This window comes from Ambystoma mexicanum, chromosome 6q, assembly GCF_040938575.1.
Source record: "Ambystoma mexicanum isolate Mex_15411 chromosome 6q, UKY_AmexF1_1, whole genome shotgun sequence".
In the NCBI taxonomy this organism is placed as follows: Eukaryota; Metazoa; Chordata; class Amphibia; order Caudata; family Ambystomatidae; genus Ambystoma; species Ambystoma mexicanum.
Genome location: NC_090937.1, coordinates 819,574,148 through 819,597,792, shown reverse-complemented (window position 1 = coordinate 819,597,792; position 23,645 = coordinate 819,574,148). Strand labels below are relative to the sequence as shown.

Genomic DNA, 23,645 nt, shown 5'->3' with positions numbered 1-23,645 from the left:
TTATGGGTTCCTTTTGTCAAAGGGTGCTCTGTTGCCTTGGAATCCAACACTCCATCACTCTGATATCACCTTAATAACATCCTCTATCTGCCCGGGTTTGTGTTGATTGGCCTCCATAGGGTATGCTGTCCAGAGTTGGGTGTGCCTACTTTTGGAAGCGTTTCCTTGAACTTACTACATACCGGGCTGAGTTTTCCAAGGTGATCACGAGGTAGGCAACGATTACAAACTACCTTGACTATGCCAGTGAATCGTTTTATTATACTGCAGGCAAAAATTAAATGGCACCCTCTCCAGATTAAAGTAAAGATTTGCAAAGAAAAATGTGCACATGAAGAAAAAAAATGCTTGCTTGATACTCCTGCCCCATCATCGATGTGGAGAAAACACTGACAATTGGGACTGGGACAACATGCAAAGAAGGATCCTGCGAGGTTTGCAGTCATGCGTGTGCACCAGTACTTTTTTTTACCAGCGATGACATCGCATAACTATAGAGGAAAGAGGACTTGACGTTGCAGTGCTATAAATAACTCCTTGCCAAGCACAATATGCATACCCGTTTTGCAGCTCAATCACTTTGCTGTTCTGAAGAGTGGCCTGTAATAAACCATAAAAAAGCCAAAACCATCCCTTTACTTATCGAAAATACTTTAAGAACCACAGCATCAGAGTACAGATGTATGATATGGACAGGTGCATCATGTATCCACCCATTTATACTTAACAGTGAGAGTGGACTTTAGGATGTGGGCCTTGAACAAAAGCTACTGCAACTAATGCACATGACATTGTTATAACTAGAGATTGAGTAAGGTGGGTAGTTCTTCGACCTATTTATTTGTTTACTGTTGGCAATGGGTGAACCAAGAGCAAGAACAAAGAGAGCTCTCTTATGTGCCAGCAAAGCATTAACTATTTGACTTTAATAATTATACTATGGGATTTGACGTCACCCTTTAGAACCAGTCGTACCAGAAACCATCCCTATTCGGGTTCGGGTGAAACTGCAATTCCACTTGAACAACAATGGGAAATGGAAAATGTCCCAAATCTCCATGGATAGATCAATGCACATTTTCCACTTTGGTTTCCTCATTACACAACTTAGCAAAATGCCCACTGTCTCATGTACGGCGGAAAAAGGACATTGTATTATTTACATTTTGCTGTTGTGCCGAGCTGATGTCTATGTGGGAAAGATATTTCTTAACTGATGCGTAAATCATTAAGTCTCCTTGAGGTACAGAATGAAGGGTATATGATCAATGAAACCCCTGTGTAATAGCGCCTAGAACTGCAAGGAACTCCATTCAAGCACATACCGACTATTAAAACAAAATTGTCAGTATGGTTGAAACCCTAAAACACATGCCGCAGTTAATTTAGACATTTCATATTAGATAGACCAGGATGTCAAATGGTTATCAAACATGAACAGCAAAGTTAGGGGCTGGAAGAAGTGGGATTCTCACTTTATCCTTCCTTCTCTACTACATATATGACACTTCTGTTACAGTGGTTATTTTTATAGCTGTGCTTTGTTAAACTGCTTTTTACTGTATATAATCTCTCCCATGTCATATAAGTCTGCCTTACTGCTCAGCCTACGGTAGCTAGAGAGAGAGCTTGGTAAAACCAAGCGTGAAAAGCCTTTTCTCATCCACTAGATGGGCCTCTCAGACTCTGAGAATGAACAAGAAATGAGCCACTGGGAAACAGGGTCAGTTCTCCTGAGAGGAAAATGTCAATGAGAGCAAAATCTCTTAAAAAGATCTTGAGAGGAGAAGTAAAAGGGAAAGTCATCAAATAAACAAAGAAATAGCACTACAAGCTAGAAAGTTCTTCCTTAAGGATTCCCCATCCGACAACAGAGAAAGGAGGGACGGTAGTGCAGAGAACGTTGCACACCATGTAGCAAGAGATGACAAATTGAGACATGTAACATCACCTAAAAGGTCCTCGAATACAGCCCCTTAAACAGAAGTGCACTGCTCAGATCAGTGCTTTGAGAAGAATGTGAGATGCCCATCTAGATTGGGTGACCTCTAGTCCTTTAAGTCAGAGATGCCATCTTAAGTTCAATGCTCCCATAATAAGCATAGCAACCCTCTTGGGGATACGGACGCCGCACACAGCGCCGAGTGAACCGCCCATGCTAATCCCAGACTTTGAGTTATCTCCCCAGTTTCGCCCTCACCAGAATCAGAAAAACTCAGAGGAGCTGCGAAGCCTCGCGGGCTTTCAGTGACCAAGGGAAACGGGGCTGACCAAGGCGCATAGCACAATGTGAAAGAGCCTAACAGGTACTCGCAAAAGACAGGTCCTTCCAACAGGAACATCCTATTGCTGTGTTGAAGATATTTGCTGCATTTCCATGTCTGACATCTAAATCATGACAAATAAACAAAAGGAATTGTCAGACTATTTGGAGAAAGGAGTACAGCTCAGTCGCTATCTCACTGAAAGCCGACCATCTCCCACTGCCTTCAGAAGCAGTGCCTACAATGTTACTCACATATAATCTAAAACATGAAACCAAGACCTACCCACAACAATGCGATGAGTGGTTAGTTATGCATGAGCTCCTCACAAGAGCAAATCACGAGCAGGAAATATGCATGAACACCATTCATCCAGCAGATTGCGAGAAACGCATCAGAATGCAAGCCAAAAGACCTATGCCTTCCTCTGCATGGTATGTGGCGCTAGCAGCTGGCAGTGTGCACAGAGGAATAGAAAAAAGGAAAATGCTTGGCTTCATCCATGCATTCAAATCAGCAACATGCATTCCTATACATAACTCTCTGTTGCACTCTTGATTATGGTCAACACATAATATGCTCTCAAATGAATCACTTGCAGGAGGACTGGAGGCCCTTCTCACCATGGCCCCCCACCTGACACTTGCTGTTAGGGAACACTCATCTTTCTGCAGCTTTCCAAACATCGATTTCAATGGAACCCCCACATGTGTGTGTTTTTGGATCCTTCCCGCTTTTTCAGTGAGTAGGGTATTTTTAGCTCCACTCGCTTATTTATTTTGGGTGGCACTGGTCCATGTCCAAGGCTCCCAGTGCAGGGAGACTGATTTTTGTTTCCATTTCATAACACACACCACCTTCAGTGAGGTGCTATAGAGACACTGAGCCTTTTTCTTTTTGTCTGGCAACCGTTTTTGTGTCCCTAGGATAGGCTGGTGGCAGTAATACAAGATTTGCTACTTTTGTACCACATAATGCCATTTAAAGTACCACATACTCAAAATGGCAGCTCGTATGTTTTAAGACCTGTGTTTTGAACAAACTGCTTTTTTGTCACCTTAGTCCATTGTGACACATGGCCAAAATGGGCATTATATCCTAGGTGTTATAGGGAGCTCTTCATGAGGGGACATAAAATAAAGGCAGCACACAATTTAAATGAACTCCTTTATTGTGGTCTCAGTGATCTTTATTGTGGAGCTTAAAAATGGTCTGCACCATGGACCCCTCTTTTGCAGATGGCCAAGGCTGAACTGGGGCTCTGCGAAAAAGGAAGAAGAACTGTTGGGATGGTTGAAAGGAGAGCGGATGAGGGCAGATTCCTGAGAGGTTGCCACCACGGGTGGCCCCCCATGCAGAGTCCTTGCCTTAGAGAGGGGGACAAGGCAGTATAGCTGTTGCAGCCCCATACAGCCCAATTACTGCGGGGATGGCTACCTTTTCACTGCAGCATACAGCGATCTAGGGCATGGTGTCATCTGTGTGGCCCAGGTGGATGGATGTGCCCGGAAACGCACGTGAGCTGGTGAAATGGAGGGATAGGGAAGGGGGCCCGAAGGGCAGTCAAGTATGCAGTTCCCCTTGGGGCAGCAACGACGGAGAATTCAGCTGTTGTCGCTGTGGTGCTCCTGGGCTGTGTGCGTCTTGTGAGATCGGTGGACTTTGCAGCAGAGCCATTAAGCTATGCCGCTTAGAGGCTGTCCCGGGCCGCAGCATCAACATGGCGGCCCAGATGAAGGTCTAGCCATGGGATCAAGGACCGCTTAGTCAAGAAGCAGACCCAGCGCTGGCCAGAACCATGTAAACTCTTGGGCACACAGTGAGGGCAGCACCTCCAGATCGGTACTGCTCAGCAAAATGTTGTGAAGAGAGGTGTGTCCGCTCTGAGGAGCACCTGCCCCCTAACTCTGCATTAGTGCATGGGTTGTAAATGTGAAACGTTGCAAGCTTCCGTCCGGCCTGTACCTAGACTCCTACTAAGGCAGAGAGAACATTTTAGGCTAGAACCAGGCTACCAGGACAGACTGGGATAATGATGGGAACTGTTAGGTGCGTTAGGCATGGTGCACAAGGGTTTCCATAGCTCGACTGTTAAAAGATTTCTCTTTTTGCAACTTTCCTTCCAATTGCATCAATGAGCCCCCAGCTATTTGCTATACCCTGAACCCCTTGTATGACTTAGGAGAAGCTAAACATGATTAACTTAACACCAAACCTGCTCAACTAATTTATTTTGGGAGCACTGGTCAGCCCATAAGGTTACAAGAGCAGGGGGACTGTGCCCCCTTTCAGTTTCCTGTGTTTTTAATGTAGCACACACCACCTTGCAGTGTCATTCTGCAATACTTTATATCTCTTTTTCTGGTAAAATTGTATTTGTTTTTTTTGATGTGCCTAGGACAGGCTGGTGTCAGTGAAACGAGTTTTACTTATTTTTCCGGTGCACTACATTGCACCATTTATTTTTTTAACTATATAATGCCTTTTTGGGTACCATGTACTCAAAATGGCTGTGCCATGTGGTTTGAGTTCTATCCTTTGCCTATCTTGCTTTGTGACTGTTGCCTGCGTTCTTAAGGCAGGAAATGCAATATAAGGCAGGCAGGGTCCCACTCAGCTTTCCCGGGATAGTGCCTTTGTATATCTGGAGTGGCGGAAATGACAGTTGGGACCATCTGGTCCCAGTCCAACATTGCCAGAAGATGTGGGCTTTGGAGCGGACCATGATTGCACAGCCTTTGCCTGTTTTAAGTGTGCAGGTACTTGCCATTGATGAGGTGGGGCAACCACCAGGCAGAATTATGGACAGCAAGACAGTTCATCCGTTCTGGAGAACATCCTCCGGAGCCAAAATTCCAATAGGAGGACACTATGGGCCCAATTCATGGAAGCGTTTTATAATGGCGAAATCCCATAGGAAAAAGTTCAGTGAATCAGGCACTATATTGGAGACCCGGAAGACAGCTAAAATGGACTACCAGCAGTGTCCAACCAGTGTCTTGCTGCGACCACAGAAGACCCTTGTTGGTGCTTCAACCCCTGGCCTGGTGGATCAATCAGTCCTGCCTGCATCATGTTAGGGAGAATTCTCAGAAATGTGCTAATTCCCTTCAGCTTAGAGACCCCTAGCAAATTTGCTGGATTTTGAGGAAATTTTTTTTAACCTGGAGAGAGTGAGACCCTTTGTCCCACTCTCTCATGTATTTTGTATGTGAATTTTACCTCTATTTCTTTTGGTTGTGGAGTCTGACAAACTCCATAGGCATCATCTTTTACATTGTGTCACAAAGCACCTTCAGTGCAGTGACATAGGGAAGTCTACCAGATTTCCCAAAGGTTTAAATACCTTCTCTGGGATAAACTACTGTTTCCCAGAGCAATAAAGTGAAATTGACTTTACTTACCATTGTAACTTTCTAGACCCAGCACACACTATCTTATAATAGAGTGCTGGAGGGGTTACTTAGTATCCCTTTTGTCTAGCTTCTATTGTAACATTTTTAGGTTACCCTTTTCTCATTGAATGGCTGGTGGCAGTGGTTTTGTTTGAACTACCATGGTGTGCATTTACCGCGAGCTGTGTTCACAGCTGTTGTAAAGCAATCACGGGCGCCATCTTTAATCAAAATGGTTCCGGTATTCTTTTTTTTGCCATTTCTTTGTCCTTCTTGAGATTTTCTCTGCGTGCCAAACCAGGTTTGGTCTCTTTGTTCATTTTGCTTTTGGCGGGCTTCAGGAGTGAAACCCGCCTCTGGCTCCAGTGTGTCTGGAGTAGGCAGGAAGTGAGGGAGGTACCCGAAACTCCCTGTACTTAGTCTGCGAGGAGACCCAAATGCACTCTGTAGTGATTGGCCGGCTGACTGTCCGGCAAGGACAGCCACCCTTCTGGGTGATTGACATCTAGTCTGGAATGAATGGGAGAGAATGGAATTTAAGGTGAGTCCTTTGGCTTGGAAGGCAGAGTCGACAAAGGAACCAAAGAAGAACTTGAAGAGGACGCCTGCTGCAACTCCTGTACCCTTGGTTTGCCCGGTGAAGCCCTGCTGCAGTGCCGAAACTCCCCTGAGTTGGTGGGGCCAATCAACTCCAAAGTAAGCCACCTGGACATCCATCTCGGAGCTGGTTGAATTTCCACAGAGTTGCTGCTGGAAACCGTATAGCCAGCGAGAGGAACACCAGATTGTGTGCATTGCTTTTAAACTCGCCTCCGGACTCCCAAGAAGCAGGCCTGAACCCCCTCAACAGAGAGTGGGACCCCAGAACCAAGGAAGTCCATCTCAACAGCCAGGAACCGCAGTGTTGCTATTTGCGGTAGACGCAAAGAGCGAGGAGCTGAAACACTGAACAGCCACTGAAAGTGAATTTTGCTGGTTGCAAGTTCTGACCGTCCCAGTGCATTGCAGGAGTCCCCTGACGTCCTCCCTCTTGTCCCCACGACTGAGGCCCAGGAACAGTGAGATCTGAAGAGCTGCACAGGAACAGAAGTCATCAGTTGCATCTTTTCTTCATTTCCAAGTTACTGTAAAACAAGCTAAAGAGAACTCACCTCTTACTGTAGAGTTGCTTTGAAACTTCTACAACTCACAAGCCTAATCAGCTTTTGGCCCTACATTTGATTCTTCTTTTCATCAAAGACTCCTAAGAACATGTGCGAAGACTTTTCCATTTACTTACCAAAAGTGCTATATCCTACACAAGACTTTTGCCCATTGACTTTGGCTTAGGCTATTGAAGTGTATGATTCTTCTTGGGGGATCTAAAAGTATTTGCCTACTTAAGACAATTTGTGACCTCTTGTTGTTGTAATAACCTTTGCCTTTTACCAATTTCTAGAAGTAATCTGAATGCCAACAATAAGATATTTATGTCCCCAGCACCATAGTTATTGAAGTCACCTGTGGGTGTAAATTGTGTCTGTGGGCCATCCCAAAAGGGTCTTAACTGGTTCAGAAACTTAAAGTGTACAGTATTGAAGTGTATTTGTGCGTTACTAGTATATTGCTCCCTTCTAAAGGCGGCTTTATAACTGACTGATAAATTAATAATTATTTATGCAAGAAACCTTAAGTATAAGAGTTTATTTGAATACATGTAACTGTGAATCTTTGTATAACTCCACTACAGCTCACATTTACCCCTCCTGAAATAAGCCTGGCTACTCAACACGCGACCAAAACTGTGTAGTACAAGCTTGTACCAAAGGTTGGGTTGCCTATACCTGCAGTCATAGTTGTTTGTAGTTTTCTCAGAGCAGAGGGTAATGCATACAAACTTTGTCTAACACACCAGAAAACTTGTCTTAGGAGGATAGCTCAGGGGCAATGCGTTAGTCTTGGAAGCAAGTTGACAGAGTAACACAGGTTCGATCCTCAGGTCCATGCTTAGAAACCTCCGGGTATTAAGCATGTTATAAATAACCCGTTACATTGTCGGAAGCCTCCAGGTACAATCCTGTATGCTTCCCATGGGCTGAGAATGCCTCTCTGCAGTGATGGTTGCCATCCCAAGGTGAAGCTTGGGACTCTGCAAGTGTCCCCAATGCTTCAGAGGAACTCAATAGTATGAAAGCCCCATCCTGCCATAGCAATTAAATGAGCACAAAGTCCACTCCCCAACACTCTTTCCTGGCTGTGATCTGTGGCGTTCTAGCCAAGGACACCCTGTCCTCGATCAGGGTTGCCTCTGGTGTGGTGAGACAGAGTGCACCCCTAAAATATTTACTGTAATGTATGCCATATATTTGAGGCTTGGGGATCTGCTAAGACGTGCATGCTTTGGATGCGCCGACATCTTCTTGAGGAAGTTACAGAGTATTGCACATTACGTTTTTTCGATGTTCGAAGGGGGACGTCACAGGGCGTTACTGTAATGCTGTCCCTGGTGTGCCGTGCCCATGGTCCCTCGCGCATCGAGGTCCCTCAGATTGTTTTCTTTCCGCAATCATGTATAGTTGCATTCTCACAAATGCTAGAGTCCGTAGCAAAGGCTACTTTTGGAGTTAATTCCACCCAAACTTCTCTTGTCGGTTACTGATCGCACTTCGACAGCTGAACTCCGGAGCATCTTGATGCCTGATTCTGAACACCGAAACTGACGTCTGTTCTGTGGACTGGCTTAGGCCTAACAGTAGGGAGAGCAGGGGAGACTGATCCTTTCTGTCGAGGAGAATGCCTGTCCAAATCCCTGCCTCTACTGCCTGTCTTGCTGCCTCTATGTCCACCTTACATTATGGAACATACTCCTTAAAATTTTGCCCCAAGTGCAATAGGAAATTTCTGTAAAAAGACACATTACGTGTGTAACCACTGCCTTCCATGTGATCATTTAGAGTCCTGCTGCGCATCGTGCAGACTCTTTTGCGAACAAAGGGGTGGGTGGCGTACGCCACGATGGTGCATTCAGAGACCACTGCAGGGATCTTTGAATACGATCACGAAGGCTGAGGCAGCCGAGACTCTGGTTCGGAGTTGGAAGACATTAAAGAAGAACAAACCGGTTCCAGCATGCCTGTCCCCAGCCTTGAAAGGCAGTCGCAGCGTGCTGCTATGAGTCAGGCCTCTGGCGACAATGGCGTACACGCACTCATGACTACAGGTGCACACCCCCAAGCAGCTCCTCACCGCATCTGTCGATGGACGGCTGCATGCTGACGTTAGGCGCCTCTCGAAATACCGATCCACTGCTGACTAAGCCTGCTGTAGTTCCGCCTCATGTATACCACAGGGCGCTCATGCAGACACACTGGCAAAAGGTGTGCATAAACATTGTTCAATTGATGAGGTGGAGATACCGAAACAGCAGTTGAAAAATCATAAAGAACATCCTGCTCATGGCAAACAGACCCCTGAAGCCTCTGAGGACTATCAGGAATTGACTTGAGTGTTCCTGCCCTTGGGACAGCAATCCTATTTGCCGTAAGCATTTCCCCCATAATTTTACGCTATGTATAACCTTTTCACAGCCACATTGCCTGCCTGGTCCTGCTTCCTGGTTTCCTCTTTCCCCCCGCCTCCCAGCCCGACCCGCGCTTGGTCCCTGGTGCCCACATAAGTCACCACACTAGGGCAAGCCCCTCTGCCCATTGCAACCCCCTATGGTGAAGGGCCCAGAGGCAAAGTGCAGCTCCCGAAGAAGCAGCTCCAATCCGTGTTTGCCTATGTACGCCTGAGATGCCAGCTGCCACCCGTCAACCTGCAGCGACTGACAAGGTAGTGATTTACCTACATAACACAGCATACCAAAATTAGCCAGCTAGTAAATATTATTTCTATCACTGCTCGGTGCCAAACTTTAGGTGCTTTGCATTTACTTTTGGGCCTCAATTTAGGAGTCACGCTCTGGGCCAGGTGAAGTCTATCCATGCATCACACTTAGATAGAATTGTAAAGTCTATCCATGTGTCACACTTAGATATAATTGTGAAGATTAGCCACTGTTTGTCAGCCATATCTTGCATCTAGATAGCTTGTGTCAGTCAGATATATCCTACCCCAAGACAGATTGTGTTAATCAGCCATATCTTGCATCTAGATCGATTATGTTAGCCCAGTCAGATTGGGACAGGTAGAAACATCTCATCTATACAATTTGTCCACTGTTGTACTCGCAGCAAAAGGCATTTACCCCTCTGCACTGTTATCCAAAACATTGTAGCTACTGCCTGCATCACAATATACCCATCTAGGCGTTTCACCTTGTTTCCAAATCTCCCAAATCTAGGTGCTACTGTATTTGATTGCCTACTGTCATATATCCATATAGGTCTCTCTCCCTTTATCCTGGTGTACCAAATGTAGGTGCTACTGTATTTCACGGTCTACTGTTTGTCCATATAGGCCTCTCTCCCTCTATCCAGGTGTCCCAAATCTAGGTGTTGCTGTATTTACTGTCTACGGTTGTTTGTATACTCTGCTGCATTGCAGTCCACTACTGTATGCCCATTCGGGCCTCTATCCAAGTGTCCCAAATCCATGTGCTACTGTACCTTTTTGTCTAATGTGGTACTCACATCTAGGCAAATCCCCTTCACCCTGTATCCAGGTGCCCCAAACCCGCTCCTAATAGCCTGACCAGTTGGCCAAGGCCAAGCACAGGCAAGCCCCCATTGCCCTCCCGATCATCCCTCCGGGCCCTCTGCCTCTGCTCAGACTTCGTTCCAGGGAGACCACGAATAGCGAGACTAGCCAATCACACTCGACCAAGAAAAAGAAACACAGCAGTCGAACCCCAGCCAAGCCTACGGTATGTATACCTTACACCATGTCTGTGGACACAGGGCATAGGCACAACCATCCATCCATCCATCCATGCACCCTACAATGCAGCTATGGCTATGCTATTTCGGTCTAGCAGCACACATAGCCATCCACACTGAATCCCCTGACGTAGCTCAACACGGCTGTCACTAGTATAAAGCGACGACCAGCAAAACACAATTCGGTCTAGCCACGCATACATGGAATCACCAGCACTAGAACTCTATCCTAAAACACTAACAGCACTCACCCACATGCCTGACCTGCGGGCTGCTTACAGGAGCCTAGCCAACCCACCTAAGTCCTAACCTGGCAAAAATGGACAAAAGCATCTTTAATTCAAATTCTTAGAACCTCCTACATGTGGACTGCGGTCACCGAGGGCATTCCAATCACAAAGCGCATTGAGGCCATACAAATGGGGGAAAGGGCACTATATAAATGACCAATACAATACGTGTTAATCCAAAAAGGGATTTTAAACTTCCTCTTACCAACCTATTGGCTTACACTTGTGTGAGGGGACTTTTGAGACTTCCAACCCCCACCCCTCTCATTTACTTACCTCTAACCTGACTCTGTTGGGGAACTAGGACTAATTAATTAGAAGGACTGCTAAAGTTCAGTGTCTGCCTTATACCTATAAGGCAGGATAGATTATGTATAGTTTCATTCACTGTTCTTTTCATTTTATCCATTATGGTTTGATTGACATGTTTATTTAAATTGCGTTTTACTGTGTTTTAGCAGAAAGAGTAGGTAACCACCCTCTGATTCCCCCAAGTCTGCCTTACTGCCCAGTTTACGCTACCTAGCCTGTGCTACCCAGATTGAGTTTGGTAAGAATAAATGTGGAAAGCCATTGCCCATTTACTAGGTGTGCTTCTCGGACACCTAACACAGACCTTGTTCTTAAAATGCCTTCTAAAACTGGGCATTTGCCAGCAGCCATGGTGTGACCACAAGTTGACATCTCAGTAGGCACCATGTCATTAAGGGGCCAAGAGGAATGTACCACTGTGAAGGAGTACTGGAATCAATAAATGTAACCCCTGCTCTGAACATTAGGACATGCCCATAAGGCACGCATGCATATTTGCATTTAGTTGCTTTCAGTGTGGTTTTAATGTTTTGAGCACTTGTATTCCTTGAGTAAGGCGTTATGGTGGGATGAGCGATTACCCCAATCCAACATGTTGAACATCATATTAGCAAAAGCAAGGCCAGATATTAAAGGTAAAAACTCACTTGTACGGTTTCTGAGGCAGGATACTGATTCTGGTCTTGTCCAAGATCTTCTTGAGCTTGTTCCTTCCCCCAACAGTGTTAGCCTTGCTTTTTTTTGTCATCTTCTCAAGCCCGATCACCTGCTCCACGTCGACGGCGAGGTCTGGGATAGAGTACCGACTGGCCTTTTTGATATCACCTATTTTGGGCAGATGAGGGGCACCATTTCTTTTTTCCTCTGATAATCTTGACAACAGTTCTTTAAACACTGGACAGGATGACAAATGAGCAGAATAACTCAAAACAAACACGGAAATGGTACGACGGAACACACAGAAATGATGGCACAGGGTAGTGAAATTCTGCATAGTGAAGCACTTTTCACCCTGGCAGAAAATGATCTGTCAAAATAAACAGTTAAATTTACACTTGTTCTAGGATTAGCAGTGGTTATTTGTTTCACTCACTGCCTACGTGTGAATACCTACTACTCTCCAATAAATTATGAAGATCAATTCCAAGTGAAAAATATACTTCACTCCATTTGTAATTTTGTAAGAAAACCTGTGTTTTTCTGATTTCATATTTTAGACATTCTTCCGAAACTACTTTGCTTCTGCAAGTGTCCATTAATGTTAGAGTCAATGTATCTAACATTGCATGTTTGCCTTGACAAAAAAAAATTGGATTTATTGAACAATTTCCCTAAAAGTGAATGCCATTGGCCACTCAACATATGCTGCAATAATGGGGGGAAGGTGGCATGACAACCACATGGCAAGGTTCTGCAGAACAGCCAACTGAAAAGTCAAGAATTCAGAAAACGCTTTTGCAAACCGTGCCTTAAATTGCAAGGACTCTTTTGGACAGGCGTTTTGATTAATTTGATCTGCTAACCTTGCAGGAAGCTACAGCATGGCCAACTCACTGGCGCAAAGGTAATGATCAAGAGAATTCAGATTTGTTGGAACCAAAGGACTGAAATATTACATTGGGCTGGCAGTCTCCTTTAACCTCAACTTTCAGAGAGGGATGCCAACATAACTCCATAAAATGGAGACTCAAAGGGAAAGAAATGACTGGCCTAAAAGGAAAAAGCAAAAGTGGTATCGACTATTATTAAGATCAGAATGTCAGCACAATGCATCCACTCCTCATTCCTAGGAAGAGGAACATTTGCAAAGATATTCATTTTCAAGGCATGCTAACAAATTGCCCTTTCGAAGGATCAAAATTACAAAAGCATTTTGGTGTTTGCTGTCCTGATTGTGAAGTGCAGTCCAACACATAAGGCGACTGTATGCACTAGAATACAAAGACATCTGTTTTGTTGTTAACAGACTCTTCAGAAGGAGTATTGGATTCAGGCACACCCCCCCATGAAATCGATATTAAAAAATGGCCCTCCACTATTGGGGGGTCGGGGGGGAGTAAAATTCCTTGAGTGAAGATTCTTAATACTGATACTAAATATGAATCTGTCAGATATGAAAATATACAAGGAACAAAAGTAGTATTTGGTATGCAGTGCCTCTCCCTCTTGCACAATGACAATCTAAACACAATTCCTTCGGTGTGAGACTAAGGTAGGGACCCTATTCCTGCATAAACTAGGTCACACACAGATATAAACTGTCTGCTCTGGGGAGCCATGTCTGTCATGCCCCTCTTGAATTCCCTTCACTATTTTCTACTATTGTGTACCTATTTTTATGATGGTTGCCAAAATTGTATGCACAAGACATATATGCCCTGACCTGGCAGAGAATAAACTTTACTGCAAAAGTTTAATTTCTTCAAGGATCCCTTAACAGCTACGGCACCTACATTTCAATGGAAATTAGTTAGTTGGCTGGTTGCCTTAACCATCAGGTACATAAGTCCATTCGACTGCCATAACTTGGAAGCCCCAATATAAGGGTTTATTTTGATAATTGTTTACAAATACCACTTGGTTTTAATTCTTAAGTATGAAGGACTACAATATTCACTATTCACATGTGAATTTTTTGCCCATGATTGACAAAATGTACAAAAATAGTAAATAAAAAAAATGAAATTTACAAAAAGTTGCACAGTGAAGGATGAGGTTGAAAATATATGGATACAGGACCAGAAAACATTTCACATCGACTGACCTTTCTTTAAAATAACAGAGAAATTAAACATGACACAAGCAAGCGCGTAAACAAAATGAAAAAACAGTTCTGCGCGCTTTGCATTTTTGGAGCTGAGCAAAGAGCACTTTGGAAAACACACTCGCTATCCTCCTACGCGTACAGGTCTAACCAGAACATAAGCACTAGCAGACCAAGCCCAATCCATGCTCCTTCACGGTTAACTGGGGCATGGAGAAGATTGTTAACAAGGGAGCCTATTGTTAACAAGCCCATTAAATAATAACTAAAAAAACAAAGCAAAAAGATCAAAGATCAAGTATGTGAAACTAACCAGCGTCATTCATGCACACTGTTCAGTACACTGCTGGAGTGCCAAAGCCAAGATGGCAAAAACTACGAAATATACTTTTGGGCAAGATATGTGTTTTAAAAAGAGAGGGGATCCACCTCTTTGTGCAGCAGGGGAATCGGGGCCATGTCATGCACTATGATTTGAAAATCTCTACATATGTGGTCATCCAAACTTTTCAACAGCATGACAATCTCTACATCAACAGAGAGGGCCCTCCCCTGCACTTACATCTGATACAGAGGACATCATTTACCAACTAGGAATGGCATGCACCTAGTACAGCATTCCCTAGCCATGTCCAAGCAGTGTGCAACCAGCTATCTAGGTAGAATGGCTCGACAGCTGAATTTCTTCATTAGTCATAAATTGTCACATGTACATGACAAAATGATGAATTCAATTTTTACAGTTATAAATGCCAATTGAGTAAAACATCACTGAGACATTTAATGTAAATGAATGCTTAACTTTGCTGCCTTTTCACATCGGATTTTGTTCCTATTTCTAGGGAAGTGGGTAACTGAAAATAAGGCGCAAAAGAGAGGCCTGCAAATAATGCGAAATTTCAACTTGCCTTGCTTTTCTAATCTTTACCATCGCTGAACGTCTACAAGATCAAAATCTTTGTTTCCTTGTCCAGAGCAATGCACACATGAACACAGAAATAAACAAATAAACACCAAAAAGCTAATAATCTTACCAAATAAGTTGGTTTTCACAGTGATCGATAAATGTGTATTGTTTTTAAGAATTTCCATGGCCTTGGTCAGCTGAATGTTTTCGAAATTTTGACCATTTACCTCCAGAATCTAAAAATAAATGACATATTACATTTGAACTGGTCAGGGGATAATATCGCATAGCGCTCAAAAACAATTGTGTTTCTTGTAAAGTATACCAGCATTTATAGCAACAGATTTTTGGCTTATTTAACAAACATTGAAATGTTTCCTATTCCCCTATTTCAGCGTGTATGCAATTTTTATTTTTCCACAAATCCAAGTCAAAGCATACATCATTTCAGATTCATCTTAAAAAGCAGCTTTGCACAAATCATTTGATCTTGGTTGTGCCCAGAGAATGCTGAAGGATATGAAACCTGAATCGTCGAAAAAGCTGCTCCAAGACCTGCTATTATAAATCAATGATACAAAGGTATTTATTCGCCTTGCTCAATGCCTAGCACATAAGCATGGCCAGGTACTCTATTCAATTTAGGCTTATAGGATATCAGATGTGAGTGTTTTAGCCAGTCCCCAACCTAAGCTCTGATGCCAGGGTGATCCAGGCTGAAAACAGTGGCTTACGGTCTAACTGGGCTAAAGTCTATGGCAGTAAGACGTCTAATCTAAAAGGTTGATATGAATATTGCCTATTTTAATAGGGAAGGCACATTCATCATTAATCATTGCAGGTGGCAGCAAGAATACTGAAGATGTATAATCAGAAACAACAGACAGTAGATCGGGGGCTCCCACACTCACTACATGTGGTAAATAATCTCAAGATGGCTCCAATAGGGGCTGCTTATGGCCGACCACCTCATTGGCTGGGGGAGTTGGTGGGGGGAGGGGTTAGAAGGCTTATCATGATGTAGTTGGATCACTGAAGTGAATGCAGTTTTTTGTTATGTATATGTTAAACTGCTTTTCAAATTTATCAATGATTACCAGCCTAATAACAGGAAATAATCGAAGCATTTCAATCTATGTAAGATCCAGTGCTGGAGAATACTGAAGATGTATAATATCAAACTAGAAACAGCCATCAATGATGTAGTAATTGAGCCCATCAAACACCAGAGAACCACCATACACAAACACAAGCTTCACAAGAAGCAGCAATCATCCAGGGGCAGAGGATGATGTGCTAACCTTCCAATTGTGGCATTATTCTAGGTTAGTTGTGTGGTGCTGAAACCTATTGAAGCTACAATTATCAGAATGCCTAGGAGCAGGCATTTTAAGGATGGTGTCCAGACTGCGCCACCAAAAGAGATGCACTGGATTCCTTTTCAAGTAAACTTGTTGACAAGGATCCAACCTCAGCAGCTGTGTCAATTGTGATCAATATCAGAACTCTGTCTGCTTTGAGTGAAGAGGCAAACAATTACCTGGCACCGGGTTACATGTTTCTCTGGCCCATTTACAAAAATACTTGAACTAGAGGACCCAAAAGTTGGTTACCTCTGGCCAATCCCTCCATTTTAGATTCCATTTTGGTAACAAAACCAAGACCACCATGGTGTGAGCGGAGGATAATCTACCTTGTTTCATAGTTGTTGGACAGAAAGTACATTTCCGTTTTCTTAATGTTGAAACATTAAGCAGCATGTCAGAGCTGTTGTGACGTCTGCAGAAGTAGAGAATTCTTGGCAATTGCTTTGCTGTGAGTAGCTTCTTATGCCGGGTAGGACGAAAGGGTCGAGAAAGAATGACATAATGCCAACATCTCCTTTGGCTTTTGATGTACCACATGGGGTTATTGAATGTCTTTCGCACAAAGGGGATGATGTGGAATACAATAAGTATGCTGATGACAGCCTGACCCATGCCCTCTGTAGGTAAACCTCAGGGTTGAGATATTGTTTTGAATATTCAGCAATGCCTGCAAGTGTATGGAAAAGAATGGGTTTAATCAAAATGCTATCACATAGACCGACACATTTTGCCTAAGAGGACGTGAATTTGGCACAGCAATAGCTTAAAATATCCACAAGAGATGATGTCTTTTACCTTAGCCAAAAATGGGTCACATCATTTAATATGCGATATGTGACGATTCACAGGATCTCGTCACTTCTCCCCAGAATGGAGACCTTCTCTGTGAGGGTAGGGAGGTGAGTCCGCTACAAGATATTCCCCTTAAGGGTGGTGGAAAATTCGATCGCACAGGGAGAGACGCCCCTCTCTTGGGGACAAGGACTCCCTAACAAGCACTCAAGTCACTCCAAACCAGTTACTATTTGTTACTGTAATATTCCCAAGAATCCAGCTTGGCAGGCCAGTTGTACTGTGAAGAAAAAGAATGTGAGAACCATACAGAGTACTCCATGTTTGGCAGCCAACCACACTGGGATAAAGAGGATAGACCAAGAAGGCACAAGGCATCAGGTGAAAGAAACAAAGGAATGTATGTCTATGCTAGGGAGGACCCAGCATACTCTAATAAAAAGAGGACTAGTGAGGTTTGTCACTAAAGCCCAGAAAGTTCAAACAAGGGCTGAGGAAGAAGCCAGGAGACGCCAACACATCCTGAGTAAAGAGAACGATGGAAATCTGACAAAGGAGGCATGGAGAAGGAAGGGAGCTGACCTGTGTGCCTGGGAAGAACCTGGAGGCAGTGGCGCGACCCCAATAAGGGTGGACCGGGTGGTCCTTGAACTGCACCAAGACCATACCAGGAAGGACTCCACAGAGCAGCGTAAAGAATAAAGACGTGAACAACCGAAGCAGTTGTACCAGAAGGAGAAACTAGACCCCACAGGAAGAGCTGGTGATGCCTGCCCGATTCAAAAGAGGTCACTCGAACGCTGGGAGAGCCGGATGGGGGACTGGTCGAAATGAGAGTGAAGATTACCAAGGGACTAATCACACTCGTCCCAGTGCAAGTGTCTATTGGAAACAGTGAAGATTACCAAGAAACTAATCATACGTGTTCCAGTAAAAGTTAATATTGGAAAGAGAGCAGAGACTGCCAAGGGACCAGTTAGATTCATCCCAGTAAAGAGGAATACGTTAAAAAGTAAGGAACACCACAAAAGCCATCTGCCGTACTTCCAGAAAAGTATAAAGATTTATTAAGAGATGCTGCAAGATTCATTATTTGGGGAACAAGGTAATTATTTGTAAAGAATACAAGAAGCCCAGGAGGGGTAAAAGCCCTTTGAAGAATTAAAATAACTCATGACATTTTCAGCAGCCATCGCAAGACAGAACTGCTAAGGCTATAGGGGCCTGTCCAGGAGAAGGAAGTAATTCTCCTGGACCACTCTTCTTTTATTTTCTTGATTCGTGGTGGGCCAGAATAGGATAGTTTTGGACAGAGGATGGACTATTGATTTGGACAACCTCACTAACGAACACCCTAGTTAGGTTTGGATTAGGTAGGGCTAACACCCTATTACTAGGGATAGACAGGCCTTTTATTTTTATATTTGAATACACAAACTTGCATAAATGCCTTCAATTGGCCCATCTCCATCTTACCACAGATTTCAAATCAATATTGTGATTAAATCCACAAAGGCAGTGGGGACTACAGTTTATGCAGGTCAAAGCTGCCTCAACACTGGGAAATGTTTCTTGGCTCAAACACATAACTTCTTGGCTAATGGCCGACTCATTAGCTACGGTTTGTGCTGTCATCATGACCTGTATGACTCTACAGGCACTTGGTTCTCAGGACGTATGGTCCCAGGTTGACTCATATAAGTGGGTTCTTGCTCTACTCCACTGTTATTGCAGGTTCTGCTTGCTAGGCTTTGGATTACTCTTCTAATATTTGAAAGTTGTGCCTTATCAAATACATTAATTTCTACATGACAACTCCTTACATCTCCCCCAGCGTACCGTAGCATCTATCATAGAATACTGAGAAGCACGGTATGCTTCCACATAACTTATTTGACTATTGTAAAATTAGAATTACGCTAACATTTTCATTATTTCTCTACAATGTCACAGTAAATTTGAATGGTCCATAAACTTCAAAACATTTTTACTTCTTCCAATGGCCAAGCCCACCTGAAGGAATGTATTAAAAATGTTTGTAAGACAAACATTCTGGACATATGACAAATATTACTTACCAGTAACAGTCTTTCTGTAGCATATATAAATATATATATATATATATATATGGGATACATTACTCACCGAAAGGTAAGACTACAAGCAATCATGCGCCTTCTCTCGGAGGGGAGGAAGGGTGGGTCGCATGTGAATCTAAGCAGATACAAGCATCAGAAATACGATTACGGTGAGTAATGTATCCCTTCTGAGGCTTGTGGAATCTGCTTAGATCACATGCTGTGCATAGATTAGCGAGCAGTACCAGAAGAAGGAGGTGGGATGTGAGAAGGGTCATGAGCAAACAGGTGTCTTAGAACCGCTTGTCCCACTTGTGTATCTGTCTTGGAATGAGTGTCAATGCAGTAATGCTGAGTAAAAGTGTGAATAGAGCTCCAAGTAGCTGCTTTGCAAATGGTGTCGAGGGGAACATTTGCAATGAAAGCCAGAGTGGCCCCAATGCCTCTAGTAGAGTGGGCCCTTGGCGTAAAAGGCAGAGTTTTTTCAGAAAGAGAGTAACACAGCTGTATACAGTTGATAATCCACTTCGAGATAGCGCCTTTAGAGACGACATCTCCCTCTCTGCCTGTGGCTACGGAGACAAACAGTTGATCTGTTTTCCTTAGCGGTCTGGTTTTGTTTACATAGTAGAGGACCGTCCTACGCACATCTAGGGTGTGTAGTTTCACCTCAGCCGAGCTTTGCGGGTTCTGGAAGAAAGCCGGAAGCTCGATGGACTGGTTTACATGGAACTTTGATATAAATTTAGGTGAGAACCTAGGGTGTGTGCGTAAAACCAGTTTGTCTTTGTGGATAGTAAAGAAAGGATCCTGCACTGACAGAGCCTGAATTTCACTGACCCTTCTTATAGAGGTAATGGCTACTAAGAAGGCCGTTTTATAAGTCAGGTGTTTGAGACTACTTTTATGCATGGGTTCGAAAGGGGGGCCCATGAGCTTAGCTAGCACCACATTAAGGTCCCATCCTGGCGGTGGGTTTGAAATAGGAGGGTGAAGTCTCTTTACTCCTTCCATGAAGGCTTTAACTACTGGTACTTTCCACCACGACACCTTGTTATGGGATGTGGTGTAAGCCGAGAGGGCTGCCAGGTGTACTTTCAGGGAGTTAAAAACCAATCCTGCATCCAGCAGGTGGAGCATGTATGTCACGACGTTGCAAGGAGTGCAATCAACAGGGTTGATTTGTTTATTCTGGCACCAAATAACGAATCTCTTCCACTTGTCAAAGTAACAGTGCCTTGTGTTTGGTTTCCTGGATTCCTTTAGGATGTCCATACACCTCTGTGGCAAATTGAGGTGTCCAAACTCTATGACCTCAGGAGCCATGCTGCCAGGTTCATTGAGTTGGGTTGCTGGTGCACTGTTTGACCTTGTTGCTGGGACAGTAGGTTGTACCAGGCTGGAAGTTTGATGGGCTCGCACACCGCCATCCTGCGTAGGTGTGGAAACCATGGTTGTCTCGCCCACATGGGAGCAACTAGGATGAGCGTCATCGATTCCTTGTTCATCTTGTACACCACCTTCCTGATGAGAGGAGTCGGTGGAAAAGAGTACGCAAACATCCCTGACCAGTTCATCCACAGGGCGTTCCTTTGGGAGTCTGGCTGGGGGAACCTGGATGCAAATCCTGGGCATAGTTTGTTTTCGCTTGTGGCGAATAAGTCTATAGTGGGGAAACCCCACTGAGAGAAGAGATCTTCTACGATCTCTCTGTGAAGGACCCATTCGTGTTCTTCTGGGAGGGAGTCTCTGCTTAGAGCATCCGCTAGGGAATTGAGCTCCCCTGGAACATGTTGCGATGACAGGAAGATGTTCCGTCTGAGTGCCCAAATCCAGATTTTCTGGGCAAGCTTGGACAGATTTGGCGAACGAGTCCCTCCTTGCTTGTTCAGATAGAACATGGCTGTCGTGCTGTCCGTCCGGATCTGCACCGACAGGTTTAGTAGATGGGGCTCGAACGCCCGAAGCACTCGGAATACTGCCAGAAGCTCTAGGAGGTTGATGTGGTTCTTGGCTACTGAGTGAGACCAGAGACCCTGAGCTGTGTGGTGGAGATGGTGAGCTCCCCACCCAGTCAGGCATGCCTCTGTAGTCACCACTGCCTGTATTTCGGGATCGTAAAAGGGTTTTCCCCTTGCGAGATTCTCTCTTGTCCACCAGTGTAGGCTCTGTACAAGTGTTGGCGAAACGACCACTAGATCGTCCCACTGACCACTTGCCTGAGACCACTGTTTCGCCAACCATTCCTGCATGGGACGCATGCGCAGTCGCGCGTGGGGGACCAGGTAAATGCATGACGCCATCATGCCCAGTAACCGCATTGCTTTGCGTACCGTTATTTGTTGACCGGACTGATAATGTGGAATTTGCAGTAGTATATTCCGAATTCTCTCTTCCGAAGGGAAGGTCAACCCTTCCTGAGTATCTAGAATTGCTCCTAGGAACTGTTTTGAGGTGCTTGGCACCAGGCTTGACTTCTTCTCGTTGATTGAGAAGCCTAATTCGTGGAGGAGGTCGATAGTCCTTTGAATGTTTGTCCTGCAAATTCCTGGGGTTTCCCCCGTTATGAGCCAGTCGTCCAGATAAGGGTACACTGGGATTGCCTCCCTGCGTAGGTGTGCCGCTGCCACCGCCAGTACCTTGGTAAATACCCTTGGTGCTGATGCTATCCCGAAGGGCAGTACCTTGAATTGGTAGTGGCGACTGTCCACCTTGAAGCGCAAGTACTTTCTGTGCGCCGGGAGCATGGAAATATGAAAATAAGCATCTTTCATATCCAAGGTTGCCATGTAATCCCCCTTTTTTAGGAGGGGGATTACCTCTTGTAGCGTGGTCATACGGAATTTTTGGGGCTTGACATACTTGTTGGCAGGCCGTAGGTCCAATACTGGGCGCATTGTCAAATCTTTCTTTGGCACAAGGAAGTAAGTTGAATAGATACCCTTGTTTACCTGGTGTCCTGGGACGAGTTCTATCGCGTCCTTTTCTAGCAGAATGGCGATCTCCTCGAGAAGGATTTTCTGATGTTCTAAGGAGTGTACTTTTTGTCGTGGAGGATGGTTCCGGGGACGCTGCAGTAATTCTATACAATATCCTGTGGACACTGTTGACAGCACCCATCTGTCTGAGGTGATCCCTTCCCAAGCCTGGGTGAAGTTGGAAATGCGTCCCCCTACTGGGGTTGCGTGAGAAGGGACCCTGAACTGAGCGTCACTGCTTTGGTGGAGGCGTGCCACCTCCCTTGTTGGGGCTGCCTCTGCCTCTCCCACGACCTCTTTTGTTACCCCTGCCGTAACTTTGGGTAGACTGCTGGCTGTTGTTCCACTGTGTACCCTGTCCCTGGGCATAGTTGCCTTTTTGTGAATTTTGGCCGCGTGGGCGACGAAAATTACTGTTCCCCCTCTGGTTAGGGGGTTTGTTGGTTAGTTGGCCAAGGGATTTAAGTATTTCGTATTCGTCCTTGGCGTTTTTCAGTGCGTCTTCGACCGCTTTCCCAAACAATAGATCGGGTTCCACCGGCTTGTCTATTAATGAAGCCTGAGTTTCTGTTTTGAACCCCGACTGCCGTAACCACGCATGTCTCTTGATAACAGTACCTTCTGCTATCAATCTTCCTGCGTTGTCCGCGGCGTCGAAAGTTGCTTTCAATATGCAACCAGACACGGCTCTCCCTTCTGCCGAGATCCGAGCCAATTGGCCCTTTAACGGTTCAGGAGCAGAGGCTATGAGTGCCGCGACCTCTTCCCATTGATGGCAGTTGTAGCTGGCCAACAGGGTGGTGGAGTTAGCAATCCATGCTTGGTAGGCGGACGTTGAGGCTACCTTCCTGCCAAACCCGTAAAGTTTCTTGCTCTCCTTGTCGGGAGGAGCTTCTGACGAAGATAAGGGTGTTCCAGCCCTCTTCCGAGTGTTGGTAACAACTAGGGAGTCTGGTTTAAGATGTCCTCTTATATAGAGAGGGTCAGACTGGGCTGCCCGGAAAAGTTTTTCGACCCTGGGGTTGACTGCTCTGGTGAGGTTTGGGTTCACCAGGGACGGATCTATTCTTCGTTGGATGGATTTAAGGATAGGGATGGTCTGAGCGACCGGCCTCCTCTCTCCCACCAACTCTTCTGCGAAGTCCCTTTCCTCCTGTACACCGTGGGTGTCGATGTGAAAATGTTCTGCCGCGCGAGCGAGAACCTCATTAAGGAGGGGCTGGTTATCGACTGGCGAGTCGGTAACTGGGGCTTCGTTCTCTACCGGGGAATCTACTCTGTAAATTTCCTGCTCATCTTCTCCCTCCTCCTGGTCCTCATCATCCGCATAGTATTCCGTCCCGGTTTGTTCCTCCATAATTCCAAACTCCTGGTCCCCCTCAGGGAAAGGCTCTCCTTGGTACCTGGGGTGTGGAGTAGAGTATGGAGTAGAGTAAGGCTGTACCTCGAAGGGTTCAGGTCTTTCGAACCGGGCCCTTTTATTTAGGGGGATGGGATCAGTAGAACCTGAGGGTGTGGCCCCCTGAGGGTCATACGAGAGGAAATGCTCTGGATTCTTGTCGTAAAAATCAGCCAAGGAAGACATCCTTGACATGACCCTGTCTATGTCTTCGCTGGACCATTCTTTGGAACAGGGGAT

At 45.0% G+C, this 23,645-nt stretch overlaps 1 protein-coding gene across 13 annotated transcripts in view; it reads right to left on the bottom strand.

The window, feature by feature from the left end:
* Nucleotides 1-23,645, bottom strand: part of RAPGEF2 (Rap guanine nucleotide exchange factor 2) — a 1,671,940-nt gene that overhangs the window by 221,608 nt on the left and 1,426,687 nt on the right. For 12 of the 13 annotated variants that reach the window (XM_069631345.1, XM_069631346.1, XM_069631352.1 and 9 more), the window contains 2 exons: nucleotides 14,919-15,027; nucleotides 11,768-12,014 (listed from right to left, as the gene is read on the bottom strand). In XM_069631345.1, coding sequence (XP_069487446.1) covers nucleotides 11,768-12,014; nucleotides 14,919-15,027 — 356 coding nt within the window. The remainder of the gene's footprint in view (nucleotides 1-11,767; nucleotides 12,015-14,918; nucleotides 15,028-23,645) is intronic. The other variant, XM_069631351.1, reaches the window with a different exon arrangement.